Below are 12,761 nucleotides of genomic sequence, written 5' to 3'. Positions count from 1 at the left end.
ATCTTCCTCCTAGAAGCCCGCCGAATGGCATCAAGGCTCAGAACCCCGTAACAAGCATGCCAAAGTAGCCCAGGCTCGTGGGAAGCCCTCGCAACCAAGGCCATGAGCGTGTAGCCCACCCTCCTCTGTACCTGTTCAAAGAGCATTACCTATAGAAGCATCCTCCACTACGACTACATCCTGGGTAAAAATGACTCAGGTACCTAGCTGAGTAAGACCGTGCACAGACAAGAGGTTAAAGCCCAAATCAGATACATAAAGAACTTTGGCAGAAAAAGACCGCCTGTCAGAAAACAGAGGTAAAGTCTCCATGTCGCGAACAGGAACTGTAAAGAGTTGTCACCAATGGAGACAGTGCCCCCTCTCGAACAAAGATCCTAAAGCCAATCTTGCCGAAAGGTCATTTTGAGAAGATACTCCGTTGTCGACTAGCCAAGGCTTCTCCTGGGTGGTAGAAGCTAGGGCTATATCCTCCTCATCAAAGATAGGCACAAAAGCAAACTCTGTCGTGGCTGGGGCCGCCTTCGAGTCCTTCTCCTTGGGCTTCAAATGGGGGTACTTCTGCCAACACTTCTCCTCGGGATGAGTGCCCTTTCCACAGAGTGGGCACTTGGGCTTCTTCTCCTTCGCATCCTTCTTGTCCTCCTTCGTGTCCTTGGCCTTCTCCTGCTGCTGCTTCTTGCCGCCACCAGTACCTGCAGTAAAAGCCTTGGTGGAGCCACTAGCACCCACCTCTCTGAGACATTCGTCATGCTCCAAGACAAGCAGGGAAAGTTCCTTCCATAGGAGTTTCTCGCGGGTCCTCGAGGTGATGAGGCTGGTATAGAAAGCATCATACCGCAGTGAGGACAGCTGAGTCGAGAATCATCACCATATCCTCGGACGAAATCACCCGACCAAGAGAGGCTAGCTCGCCTCGCATATCCTCCATCTTCATGATGTGTCCTTCATGGAAGGAGAATCATCAAGATTAAGCATCTGCAATTTCTTCTCCAACAAAATCTTGTGGGCAAACATCTTATGCTGATACAAAGACGCAAGCTTCTTCCTCACTTCTGCCGCAGTCTTTAACTTGTGAACATGAACAAGAATAGAGTCGTGAAGACTCATAAAGAGAAAGGAACAGGCTCGAGAGTTGAGCCTATCCCACAAGGCTGCACGGTCCATAGAAGCCCCATCTGACGGATCCACCAGGGGACAGTCGATGAGTAAAGAAACAAGCTCCCATAGGTTGAATGTGTCGAGGATGCACTCCACCTTACACGACTAGAGAGAGTAGTTGGAGCCATCCAACTTGTCTTCCTTCGGAAAGGAAGGGAGTATGGACACCTGTATCGAGGGAATCAAGGAAGGCATACGGACATCTGAAGCAGTCTTTGCCGATGGAACCTTCAGGGTAGATGGAACCCTCTCAGATGCATGGACTGAAGAAGGACGGGTACAAGGAGACTCCTCCCGTCGTAGATCACGAAACTCTTGATAATCCCGTCTCTGCTCAGAGGAATGATGAGAAAGAAGCTCATCCTTTGAGTCATCGCAGCCTGAAAACTGGTAAGACATCTTCCAAATCTGCAAACACCAAACAAAGTTTGCCGATACCAAGGGATAACCACCAAAAGGATCACCAACCACTAATTAGACTATGAACAGAAAGAAACTGAGGTCGCCAAGAACCAGAAGCTGTAAACGCAACTGGAGATGATGCAAGCGCTGATGCAGAAGCCGTCAGACACCAAAATGCAGCCTAGGGTGGAGTCGCCTGCAAGAAGAGGGCTGCCAGAGGAGGAGAAAACTACTTGAAGAGCAAAACGCCACCAGGAGTGTCACCTAGCTGATAGAACGCCGCCTTGCAGCAAAACGCAACCAAAAGGAGGTAGATGGTGATGTGGCAGCCACTGGAGAAGGCGCCTGCAACAAACGCAAGGGTTGGGACCTACAGGAAGAGCCGCATGGCTGATGGTGAAGGTATGGCAGCAACAGAAGAAGGGGATGGTGTTTCTCTATGGAACCTCTCCTCCGTGCTCTCAGTTAGGCAATGATACCATGTGAGAGTGCGCAAAGGAAGAAGAAACACGAACACAAAGGAAGAGAGAGAAAGCAGAAAATGAAGGAAGAAAATCTGCACTGACTGAAATGAAAGCTGAATACAAAGGTGTGGACTGATTAGTCCCTGCATGCAGCCCAGAGCGTCAGTGAGGGCACCGGATCAAGCTGGAAGCAATGGCAGCACCAATGCCAGGGTGGGAGAGAAGGGAGTGTGTGCTGAAATCTACAAGACAGTGTAAGGGGCTGATGGGAGGCTGCAATATATAGCCCCCCAGCCTCCAAACTGGCCGACCTGGCCCAAAACTAGCCGACTGCCCCATAATGTCCGACGTGCCCATAAAATAGGTCAATTGCCTACACCCACACTAGGACAAACCAAGTGCCCACATCAATTCGTTCCTATTTCTCTCTTATACTCTCGCCGCGATAGCTCACATGGAGCATGATAAGCCTACAATTGGATCAATTGTACAATCAAATGCCCATGATGAAGCGGGTGTCTCTAGAGGTACAAATGAAGACGTTGACCCTCTCCATGTCTACTTCCATGCAAGAGCATGTCAATAAGATTTGGCAATTGCAAATGCAAGTCCTGAACACCAAGAAGGCGATTTGGCGATTGCAAATGCAAGTCCAGAACACCAAGAAGGCGATTACCTCAAAGAACATGGCAATAACTATTCTCTCATAGTTACCGCCCTAGTTTCGTGCATTTTACTCCGCTTGATTGCTTTAGGGTAGATACATACCCTTAAGTGGGAGACGTTGGTTTCAATGGACTTGGATCAAGAGAAACAACTCAAAGTACAGGAAGGTGATTACCTCAAAGAACATGGCAGTAACTATTCTCTCATGTGAGGTGCAAGCTACTTTCTCACAGTTGAAGACCGAAGGACCTTGTGAAAAAGATGGGTGTCAAAGGCAAAAGTTGTAACAAGTTACACTTGTTAGATTCTAGGTGAATTTTGGTGTCAATTTGCCCCTAGAACCATTAATTGGCCATTAAGTGTCAGTGGTGACACTAGGGACTAGGCATTAATTAAAGGATTAATGCTTGACCACTTTGGGTTGCAAATGGCCTAGCCAATTAATTTTTGGATGAGCAAGGTCAATTTTCTGGGCATGGATTAAGAGCTGAATTAATTTTCAGAATTAATTAATTCTAAAAATTAATTAAATGGCTGGAAATTGCTGAAAATGGATTAAGAAAGCTGCCACTTGGCAAAACTTTCCCATGCAAGTGGGGGAAAGGCTAAATAGGGCTGAGGGGAGAGGGAAATCTCGTTTTTTCATTTTGGAGCTGTTGGAAAGAAGTGATGGACTGTTACTGCCAGCTTTTGGGGCCAATTCCTAGCCATTGGAGACCATTTTGGTGAGATTGCATATTCTTAACCTTGGGAAGCTGACAATTGCTGCTGATGCACTTTCTCCTAAAGATCACAGTCTCTAATGCTCCTATTGTTGATGCATCCGTTTGGGGCCGGTACAACAGGGCAACAGCTGATTTTGATCAGTTCTTTGCGACAAATCTCAAAATTTTCTCTCTACAGCATTCTCTCATCTCCTTCAGCCTATGCTCAGCCATTCTCAACAATTCTCAGACATTCGGAGGAGATCTCACATTTTTGGTGGGCTGGTCTGTAATTTATGCAATAAACCCTAATTCACAACAAAAATTAGGGTTTAGCAACCACCTTGGGATCCATGCCAAAGATTGAAGGCTCAGCAGCTGATAATTGAAGATTATTAAGGGATTTCAAGAGCTAGCCCATCCCGAATTGATTTGGGGCAACATTTGGCCAGCCAAGGGTCAAATTGGAGAAGAAGTCCTAGGTGAAACAAGGGGCAAATGACCCAAAAGGCTTGCTGGACATTTATGACAGAAAGAGCAATTGGTTAGCAGGAGAAGATTGAAGAATCTCAAGTTGTACTCCTTCCAATTGAATGAAAGCTAAAGAAATACCGCAAGAGGCACCAATTTTGGGGCCAACAAGGTGTCTACTGTCCAAGAATGTTATGGTAAAGTGTGTATTTCATTTTATGTGCATTTATTTATTGCTGTAATTAACTCTTAAATCAGGTTATCACCACCCATTCCAAGAAGGAATGGCTGGTTTCATTCAATGGCAACTCAAATAGGTGTTTGCCAAGGTATGTGAAGGCTGTTTGAGCCTTTTCTATTCGATGCAGCCCATGTTGGCATGAGTAGATTCTATAACTATGTGCAGATAATAAGGTGTCTTCTTCCTCACACAGAGATCATAGAAGTGATATAAAAGTTTGATTGAAGAAGGAGGCTCAAAGAGCTAATTTCCCTATTAGAAGATCTCATTCTCGTTTGATATGGACCTCATTGCATTGTAACCATGAGTCCCCCGCCAAGAATTGGTTCAATTGAGAGATGTCCGCTTGAAACCCCAAGTAGTCGAGGTAACACAACTCGATTTAAGTCCACCCTTGAAGGCTTTGCCAAAGGACACGGGCTTGATATAGCAACATTTGTTGGAGCTCATAGGAGAGCCCCTAAATTCTCTTTAGCTCCAAGGAAAGGAAGATCTCTCTCAAAAGCAGCGTTTTGAATGCTTGGAGCTAATGGCAATTGCTCATTAGCTTTTTTCATACCACTTTTAGAAATCTTGGGTGATAGTCCCATGGATTTTGAGCGCCTTAGCTTGGAATTAGAATAAAAAATTCTTGTGAATCTAGTGGCACTATTGGCTGAAAGCTGGAGCATCCCATTCCCTAGACATTTCTTTCCCTTTCATGATCATTTGATGGAAACCCAAGAAGCTTGCCCCTTTCCTTGGACCTTATATCTCTATGACTATCCCATTTCTAGTGTCATTCGATTCTGAGAGTTGTCTCCATCCATCTGTCTCACGCTTTGTTTGTGCACTGATACTTGGAGCTTAGCATTTATTGCAAAGGCTCCTCCCTCCAATGAAAGTGTTCCTAGAAGTAGCTCTACAACAAGCATTCATCCTGGTTTCAGTTTAGACTTGCCTTCAATTGTTTCTACTATGCCTATTACTATAGCTCTTGTGATAGCCTTGAATATGGTTGGCTTTGACCCAAAGCCCTCCTTTTTGTATTCCACTTCTGCAACTGAACCATATGTGTTCGTTAGTTGGCCACTTCTTAATACTAATCTCTAGATTGTTCCAAGGCAACTTATTTAAGGCATCGGACCAAGAAAATGTGACTGTGATGAAAAAAGTGTGCTTTGTTTACTACCCCCTAGGCTATATAAGTAGGTTGGATCTTACAAGCTATATGTGAGTTACAAAAGTTCTATGGGTCTTACCATCTATTAATATTGCACTCACTATACTCAATGGCACACTTTGACTATTAAGTGCTTATTGCAAGTCAAATTTGACTTGTAGTAACGACCTTATTCAAAACAATGATGGAGGTAGTTTCCTTAAACATCAAGCCATAGTTAATGTGCCACATGCCTGTCCTTTTTTTCAAGTAGCCATTTCCCCTATACTTATGTAAAGCTAACAACTTCTAAACCTAAGAAATGTAGGAGTGCCATCTTGCAAGCCCATCATCCACATATAATCACTAAATACATACTTGTAACTCCAAAAGAATCTAATGAGACTATCCTAATGCTACTCATGAGCAATCCTTAGCTCAAGCTTTGTTCTTTCAATTGATGTATTTCAATAATCTCAGTAGTTTCTTTGGAAAACGAGAATTCTTGGTCCTTTTGGATTACAAAACATGTTTTAGAATCCATTTTGATGTATTACAACTTGTGAGTATAGTGTTACATCAAGTCTATTTTATGAAACTAGATCTGATAGTTCATGAGTTAAGTTAGTAACATTTGCACTTCTCAAGTCACTATTGGTCAATTTGCAATGCAATATTCACTAAGATAAACTAAAAATATGTAAAACAAGGATCTACAAACAATCAAAAGCCAACAAGCTAGCTAGCAAAATCAAGCCCTTACACTCCTTTCTTTTGTTGAACAAAAGGGCAATGCTCTTGCACACAATAGTATGTCCTTGTTTTATTCTCATCACTCTTGCACTTCGATGTCTAGTAGATACATCATCCCTTGACGTGATATATACATGACCCCATGACATCAAGAACACTTACTCTCCATTGCTTCCTCTCTTGAGGCCACCACACTTCAAGCACCCACATAGGGAGCCTCCTAAAGCAAACACCATCTAAGAAGACTCCATGACATCAAGAACACTTACTCTCCATTGCTTCCTCTCTTGAGGCCACCACACTTCAAGCACCCACATAGAGAGCCTCCTAAAGCAACTTATTTAAGGCATCGGACCAAGAAAATGTGACTATGGTGAAAAAAGTGTGCTTTGTTTACTACCCCCTAGGCTATATAAGTAGGTTGGATCTTACAAGCTATATGTGAGTTACAAAAGTTCTATGGGTCTTACCATCTATTAATATTGCACTCACTATACTCAATGGCACACTTTGCCTATTAAGTGCTTATTGCAAGTCAAATTTGCTTTGTAGTAACAACCCTATTCAAAACAATGATGGAGGTGGTTTCCTTAAACATCAAGCCATAGTTAATGTGCCACATGCCTGTCCTTTTTTTCAAGTAGCCATTTCCCCCGTACTTATGTAAAGCTAACAACTTCTAAACCTAAGAAATGTAGGAGTGCCATCTTGCAAGCCCATCATCAACATATAATCACTAAAGACATACTTGTAACTACAAAAGAATCTAATGAGACTATCCTAATGCTACTCATGAGCAATCCTTAGCTCAAGCTTTGTTCTTTCAATTGATGTATTTCAATAATCTCAGTAGTTTCTTTGGAAAATGAGAATTCTTGGTCCTTTTGGATTACAAAACATGTTTTAGAATCCATTTTGATGTATTACAACTTGTGAGTATAGTGTTACATCAAGTCTGTTTTATGAAACTAGATCTAATAGTTCATGAGTTAAGTTAGTAACATTTGCACTTCTCAAGTCACTATTGGTCAATTTGCAATGCAATATTCACTAAGATAAACTAAAAATATGTAAAACAAGGATCTACAAACAATCAAAAGCCAACAAGCTAGCTAGCAAAATCAAGCCCTTACACTCCTTTCTTTTGTTGAACAAAAGGGCAATGCTCTTACACACAATAGTATGTCCTTGTTTTATTCTCATTACTCTTGCACTTCGATGTCTAGTAGATACATCATCCCTTGACTTGATATATACATGACCCCATGACATCAAGAACACTTACTCTCCATTGCTTCCTCTCTTGAGGCCACCACACTTCAAGCACCCACATAGGGAGCCTCCTAAAGCAAACACCATCTAAGAAGACTTTGAATAACTAAAAATCGAACACCATCTAAGAAGCCTTTGAAAATAGAGTAGTCATTTGGATATGATCGTAGAAGATGAGAACCCATTAGAAATGATCCTCCCATTTATATTGACAATTAAGCATAACCTACAATTAAGTACAATCTAGTCAAGGAAATAAGGCTGTCAACAACAAATCCACACTATACTCCTAAATCATGACAGTCAGAAAAAATGAATGCTAAATCTGACTGGGTGTATTTTATGATTCATGCTGAGATTTGACGAGTCATTTGGACGAGAATCAACTCCAAGTCAGTCATGAACAGTTTAGACTAGTTTGGTACTCTTAAACACCGATTTGGGTTAGAGGGGCTAAGGAAAAACTGACAAGCTACTGCCTGGAATGTTAAAAGTTGGGTTGCTGTCTTCAAGACAGCATCAAATACTTTGCTGCTGTGGAAATGTTCCAGAGACATACTGAATAAATTATAAACACAGATTTAATCCTGATTTAAGGAAGAGGCCTCAGGAAAAAAGACAGCCCAGCAGGGCAAGCCTGGTTGAAGGAGAAAACGAAGAACACTACCTGGCTGCTGTCCTGGGACAAGATGCAATAGAATGACTTGCAAGGAAGACTTTCAAGCTGCTGTGCTGGGACAGAAATACACCTCATGAGGAAATATGGGACTGACGTAATGAAATGCATATGACTGGATGGTCCATCTGGCTGGGAACCACAAAAATACAACCCTTTTGGAACCAAAAATCTGTAGAAAACCAAACAGCTGCTGTCTGGCCCTGCCTCTGCATTCTCTTGCTCTCATTCTTGCACACGAGGGTGGGGAGGGCGGGGAACCTCAAGAAGTCAGAGGAGGTTTCAAGCTGAAGTCACTCTGATACTCACAAGAGAGCCCAAAAGGTGGAATGTATCCACGTAGTCAAATATTCCAGCTGAATTTATAGTGTACGCAAAGGGTAAAATGTTTCCAACAGCAAGTTCACAGTGCATTATAGCCAATAAGAAACCATCCTCCAATCCATGAAATGCACCTGCTCAGCCACCCTTGACATACCTGACAGCCACAATTAGTCCACGAAATAGTCCTTATGCAGTCAACAAACCTTGATCTTAAGCTATCCAAGATCCATGTGAACCCCTGCCTAGTGAACCTCCAAACAGAGTAATCATGATTTGAGCCTGATCATTCGTGAAGAAGTGGGTCAGCCCTACAGAGGGATCCTGTCTTGGAGGAACAGACAGCAGGATGACTTGCAATGTGGCAAGTACCTGACTACCATATCATTGCCCACATGAGCTCGGCACTCTTGTCATGGGCAGGAACAAACCACAACACACGAGTTACCACTTGCAGGAGTGCTCAATTGAAAATCTGTTGCCCCTTTGTTTTGATCAAGGAGGTTCGTTTCAAAAAGCAAAGCTATCGTGGAACATTTTGGAAGATCCCAATAACTCATGGACCAACTATGGGATTTGTGTTCAATAATTAGACGTGAAAATGTGATTGAGATATTGGACCTGTTCAATGACAGCCTAAATACATCACAATCATTGATTGATTATGAATGCATGTCATCATATATTCACATAGATTCACATATTAGTCCTAAATCATAGGATGAGGCATTGATCAAATCTCAAAGGATCGTGCGCTGATTCATTTATATCCATAGAGACATGCTTCATTTTCTCTCTTTGTTGTATAGTCCAAAACTTTGCTTGCATGTGCAAGAGTAGGGTAGTCCTAATCCATCAGAAGATTAGTATTTAAATGCAAGATTCACAAACAGATCATGCATGCATTTGTGAATCCCTCCAATACATCATATTTGATGTGTTGCCCATTCCAAGATGTGGACATTCCATTAACTTTTCTTCCTTTTGCAAGATGAGAGTTTCCAGCACCAACCAAGTAAACACCTCAATCATAAACCAAAAGACTCAAAAAACAGAGCTAGATCACCTAGAAAACATGAAGTGAGCTCAAAAAGGCCCCCAAAAAAAAGGAAAGTGTCCTTGAGAATAAATAGCTAGATCATTATTTTAAGATATCAAAAATTACATTGTCACAAAAAATGCCACCGCTATCAAACCTTTAAGAGAAGAAAATCATACATTGTTCGCAAAGAATTGCCTGGACTCGAACAACATAAGGGGGAAGGTTTTCTTTTTAGTAACTTTTCCCCTTACACTTTCAAGGGTGATAGATCAAATGTAATTACAAGCATCAAATCTCTATTGGATATCTGTTGTTTCCACTACAATTCTTTATAAGACCTTCATTGTTGGCAAAGTCAAGGGTGTGAATTTGCATCAGATAGAGGGTGACAGCACTTGGACTGGAATAAATAGCTCCTGAATGACTTATCGCCAAGCCTATTGAGGATAGTGCACCAAAAATCAAAGCTATCAATCTAAACCTAAGAGTTAGATACACTCCTCACATAGGAAAGTAGAACAGTGCCCATGAACTTTTCATATACAATACTCAAAAGGCATCAAAAAGGTTTTGCTCTGTATAAAGTAGTGCCATCACAAAGCTAAGAAGATAGGTTGGGACCATCTATGACCAAAAGGTCATATATTCCATATCAAATGTCCCTATAATGGAGCCAAAAAGTGAAGTTGAGACCTGAGTCGAAGATTTGCCTCTAATTGTATGCTTCATTTAGACAACCAGTAATGCCATTGATTCTATATTCATCCATCACTCTAATTTCTCTTCCCGTGGTCCTTTCACATGAAATCTATACTTTTATCCTCCTAGAGCCATCAAAATGTAACAAAAGCCAATTTATAAACTCGTCGCTTGTATTATTTGAACCACTGCACCAACATGCCAACTCTTTCAAATAATTTGTATGGAGCATCCAACTATATCAATAATATTACCAACAATTGAAGGTGTGCATAAGCAGCAAAGACAAGGAGTTTCAATACCTTGATTCAATAACCTAGTACAATTAGGAAGCACTTGCATGAAAGGCCCCAAATTTTGCCTCTCAGTGAGTAGCTCTGATAAGTATCTGTCCACACAACATAGACATGCAATTTAAAAATAGTGCACAGTAAATAAGAGATAAGTAAACGGCTTCAACTGGAACACCCAAAGTATAATAAAATTGCCCATTAGAAAAACACCAAAATCAAGATTCCTATTCATAGAACAGGACTAAACAATATTGTATACTTCTGCAGCTTAACTACGACACACAAACTAGCTTTGAACAGTTACGTATGCACACTACAAAGAAGTCCAAGTAATACTCAAGAATAGATGAAAAGAGAACTGCCTGAACTCATGGATATCCAACACGGCCTCACCTCAAGCAAATACAGTAAAGTGAAACCACAATTGAATATGGCCTCACCTCAAGCAAGTAAACCATAATGAAACCAACCATTAAACCGAAGAACAGACTAGTGAAACCACTCATTACACAAAAGAATAGAATAGTGAAACTGCCAGTTACACCAAAGAATAGATAAAAAGAAAATGGGCCCAACCCCAGCCAGTAAAATCAAAAGATACAAAGAGACACGACTGTCATAGAATTTGCAAAGGCAAGAAAGCTTGAGAAACTTCAAAGCCTTTCACTTAGAAGCCAACAAGCTAAGTAAATCAAAATCCGCAAGACCTCATTACTTTTCATAATATCTCATCCCAGCAAACCAACAAAACTGAGCATTACTGAGACCACCCATCTCCAATGGAAAAAGCACACTTTTACAGATTCACAATGATAAACCCTCACATTCACAGAATCTCAATCCACCCAACCAAACAACGCAATAAAGCAAATGTATATCAGCGGTTGGCAAATTGAGCAACCCCAACCACACTGTAGTAGCAGAAGCATACCGAATATGTGCCACAGTTGTAACCTATGATGCTAATCCCATTGATCAGCTTACCATGTAGCTACTCATAGAGCTCACCAGTAAACCAAACCAGCTAGGGATATCGTGATCACAACTAATCGATTGCTGAAACTAGCCTCCACCTTGATGACTCATGAATCAAGTAATTTGAAACTCTCAAAACACTGAAATCGAGTCAATGGTCACGGGACCCATGAGAGCAAGCCAATGGCAAGATGGTCATTCAACCACAGTTGATACTCCATCAAACCAGGCAATACACCGGTACCAGATCGAAAGACGACCAAATCATGCCAATGGCAATAAAAGTGACTTGCTCTGATTGAGAGTTCACGTTAAAAAGGAACATCAAGAGAGAATCCAATAACAAACAGAGTCACACAACAGAGAAAATCCAATAACAAAAAGAAACACACGGGCATACAAAAAGGCAAAAGAGCTTACTTTTCGAGGTCAGAAGAGGTAGACGACGCCGGGCGATGGTGAGGAGATGGGCTGCTACCACTGGGGGAGAACTGCACGTAGGGGGAGAGGGAGTTCATGGGCTTGGGGGACTGCCTGGTGGGAAGCATTGTGTCTGTCAAGAACCCTAGATTATACAAAATCAGACTCTGTACAAAAACAGGGGAAACGGAAGAAGAGAGAAGGAGAAGACGACGACGATGATGGTGGTGGTGGCACTGATAGACCCAATACAAGCCCCAATCCTGTCCTGTCGTTCTTTGGTCTTTCTTCTTCTTCTTCTCTGCTTCCTCTGTTCTCTGACCCCTTCTCCCTCTGTCTCCTACCCCTCCCCCCTTCCCCTTTCCTTCTTCCCAACGTCTAGTTGTTTCCTTCACCCTATCTCTGTCTTTCAACTCGCCACCTGGCAATACTAGATCCCACTTTCAGCAAGGGTACAACACCTCTTTCTATTCTCAAATAGAGGTGACCTGGATTGTCCCAGCTTTGGTTCACATATAGCCAACCCTAACCCCTCTCCCACTCCCCATATTCATCCTTTGCCCACGAGTTGCATCATTGCTCATGTCATAGCGACAATAGATGATCAATAGGGCATGAGATGGCAAGTTATAACAACTACAGCCTATTTTGAGCACATCTAATGTACCTATTGAATGAACAAGGGGCTCGTGTACGGCAAACAAATTATTGGTATTGAAGAAGGAAAATGCTTGGCATGGCCTTCTCCCTTTGGATATTTAACAGTTGTTCAATTTCAAAGAGAAGGTTGTTCAACAACATGCAATAGGTAGAGAAGCACTCTAGGCCCTCAACTCAATCTACTAGATTTGAGGGGCTTACCTGCTAACTTCACTCACACCCCCCCCCCCCCCCCCAATTAGTGTCCAATTACCATGTGTCATCGCTTCTTGATGCCTTGAGTGCTCATGTTACAGTCCAGATACCCTTCATCGTCCCTTCCTAATGCCATAGGCTCAATCACTCTTTTTATTGTAAATGATTGATAGCATTATTCCCATGCTCATATGTTCTTTAGGGT

The 12,761-nt window shown here is 42.0% G+C and overlaps 1 protein-coding gene across 4 annotated transcripts in view; it reads right to left on the bottom strand.

Annotated features, from left to right (window-relative positions):
* Positions 1-12,092, bottom strand: part of LOC148021993 (KH domain-containing protein At3g08620-like) — a 42,305-nt gene extending 30,213 nt beyond the window's left edge. For 3 of the 4 annotated variants that reach the window (XR_015694435.1, XR_015694436.1, XR_015694437.1), the window contains exons 1-2: positions 11,702-12,092; positions 10,316-10,401 (exon numbers count right to left, since the gene is read on the bottom strand). Coding sequence is in view for 1 of the 4 variants with exons in the window: in XM_087697553.1 (XP_087553679.1) it covers positions 10,316-10,401; positions 11,702-11,829 (214 nt within the window). In the remaining 3 variants the exon portion in view is untranslated. The remainder of the gene's footprint in view (positions 1-10,315; positions 10,402-11,701) is intronic. The other variant, XM_087697553.1, reaches the window with a different exon arrangement.
* Positions 12,093-12,761: the final 669 nt, after the last annotated feature.

Source organism: Lygodium microphyllum, chromosome 17 (assembly GCF_053477565.2).
Source record: "Lygodium microphyllum isolate KBCC chromosome 17, Lygodium_microphyllum_v1.1.10, whole genome shotgun sequence".
Lineage (NCBI taxonomy): Eukaryota > Viridiplantae > Streptophyta > Polypodiopsida > Schizaeales > Lygodiaceae > Lygodium > Lygodium microphyllum.
This window is presented reverse-complemented; position numbering and strand designations above follow the sequence as displayed.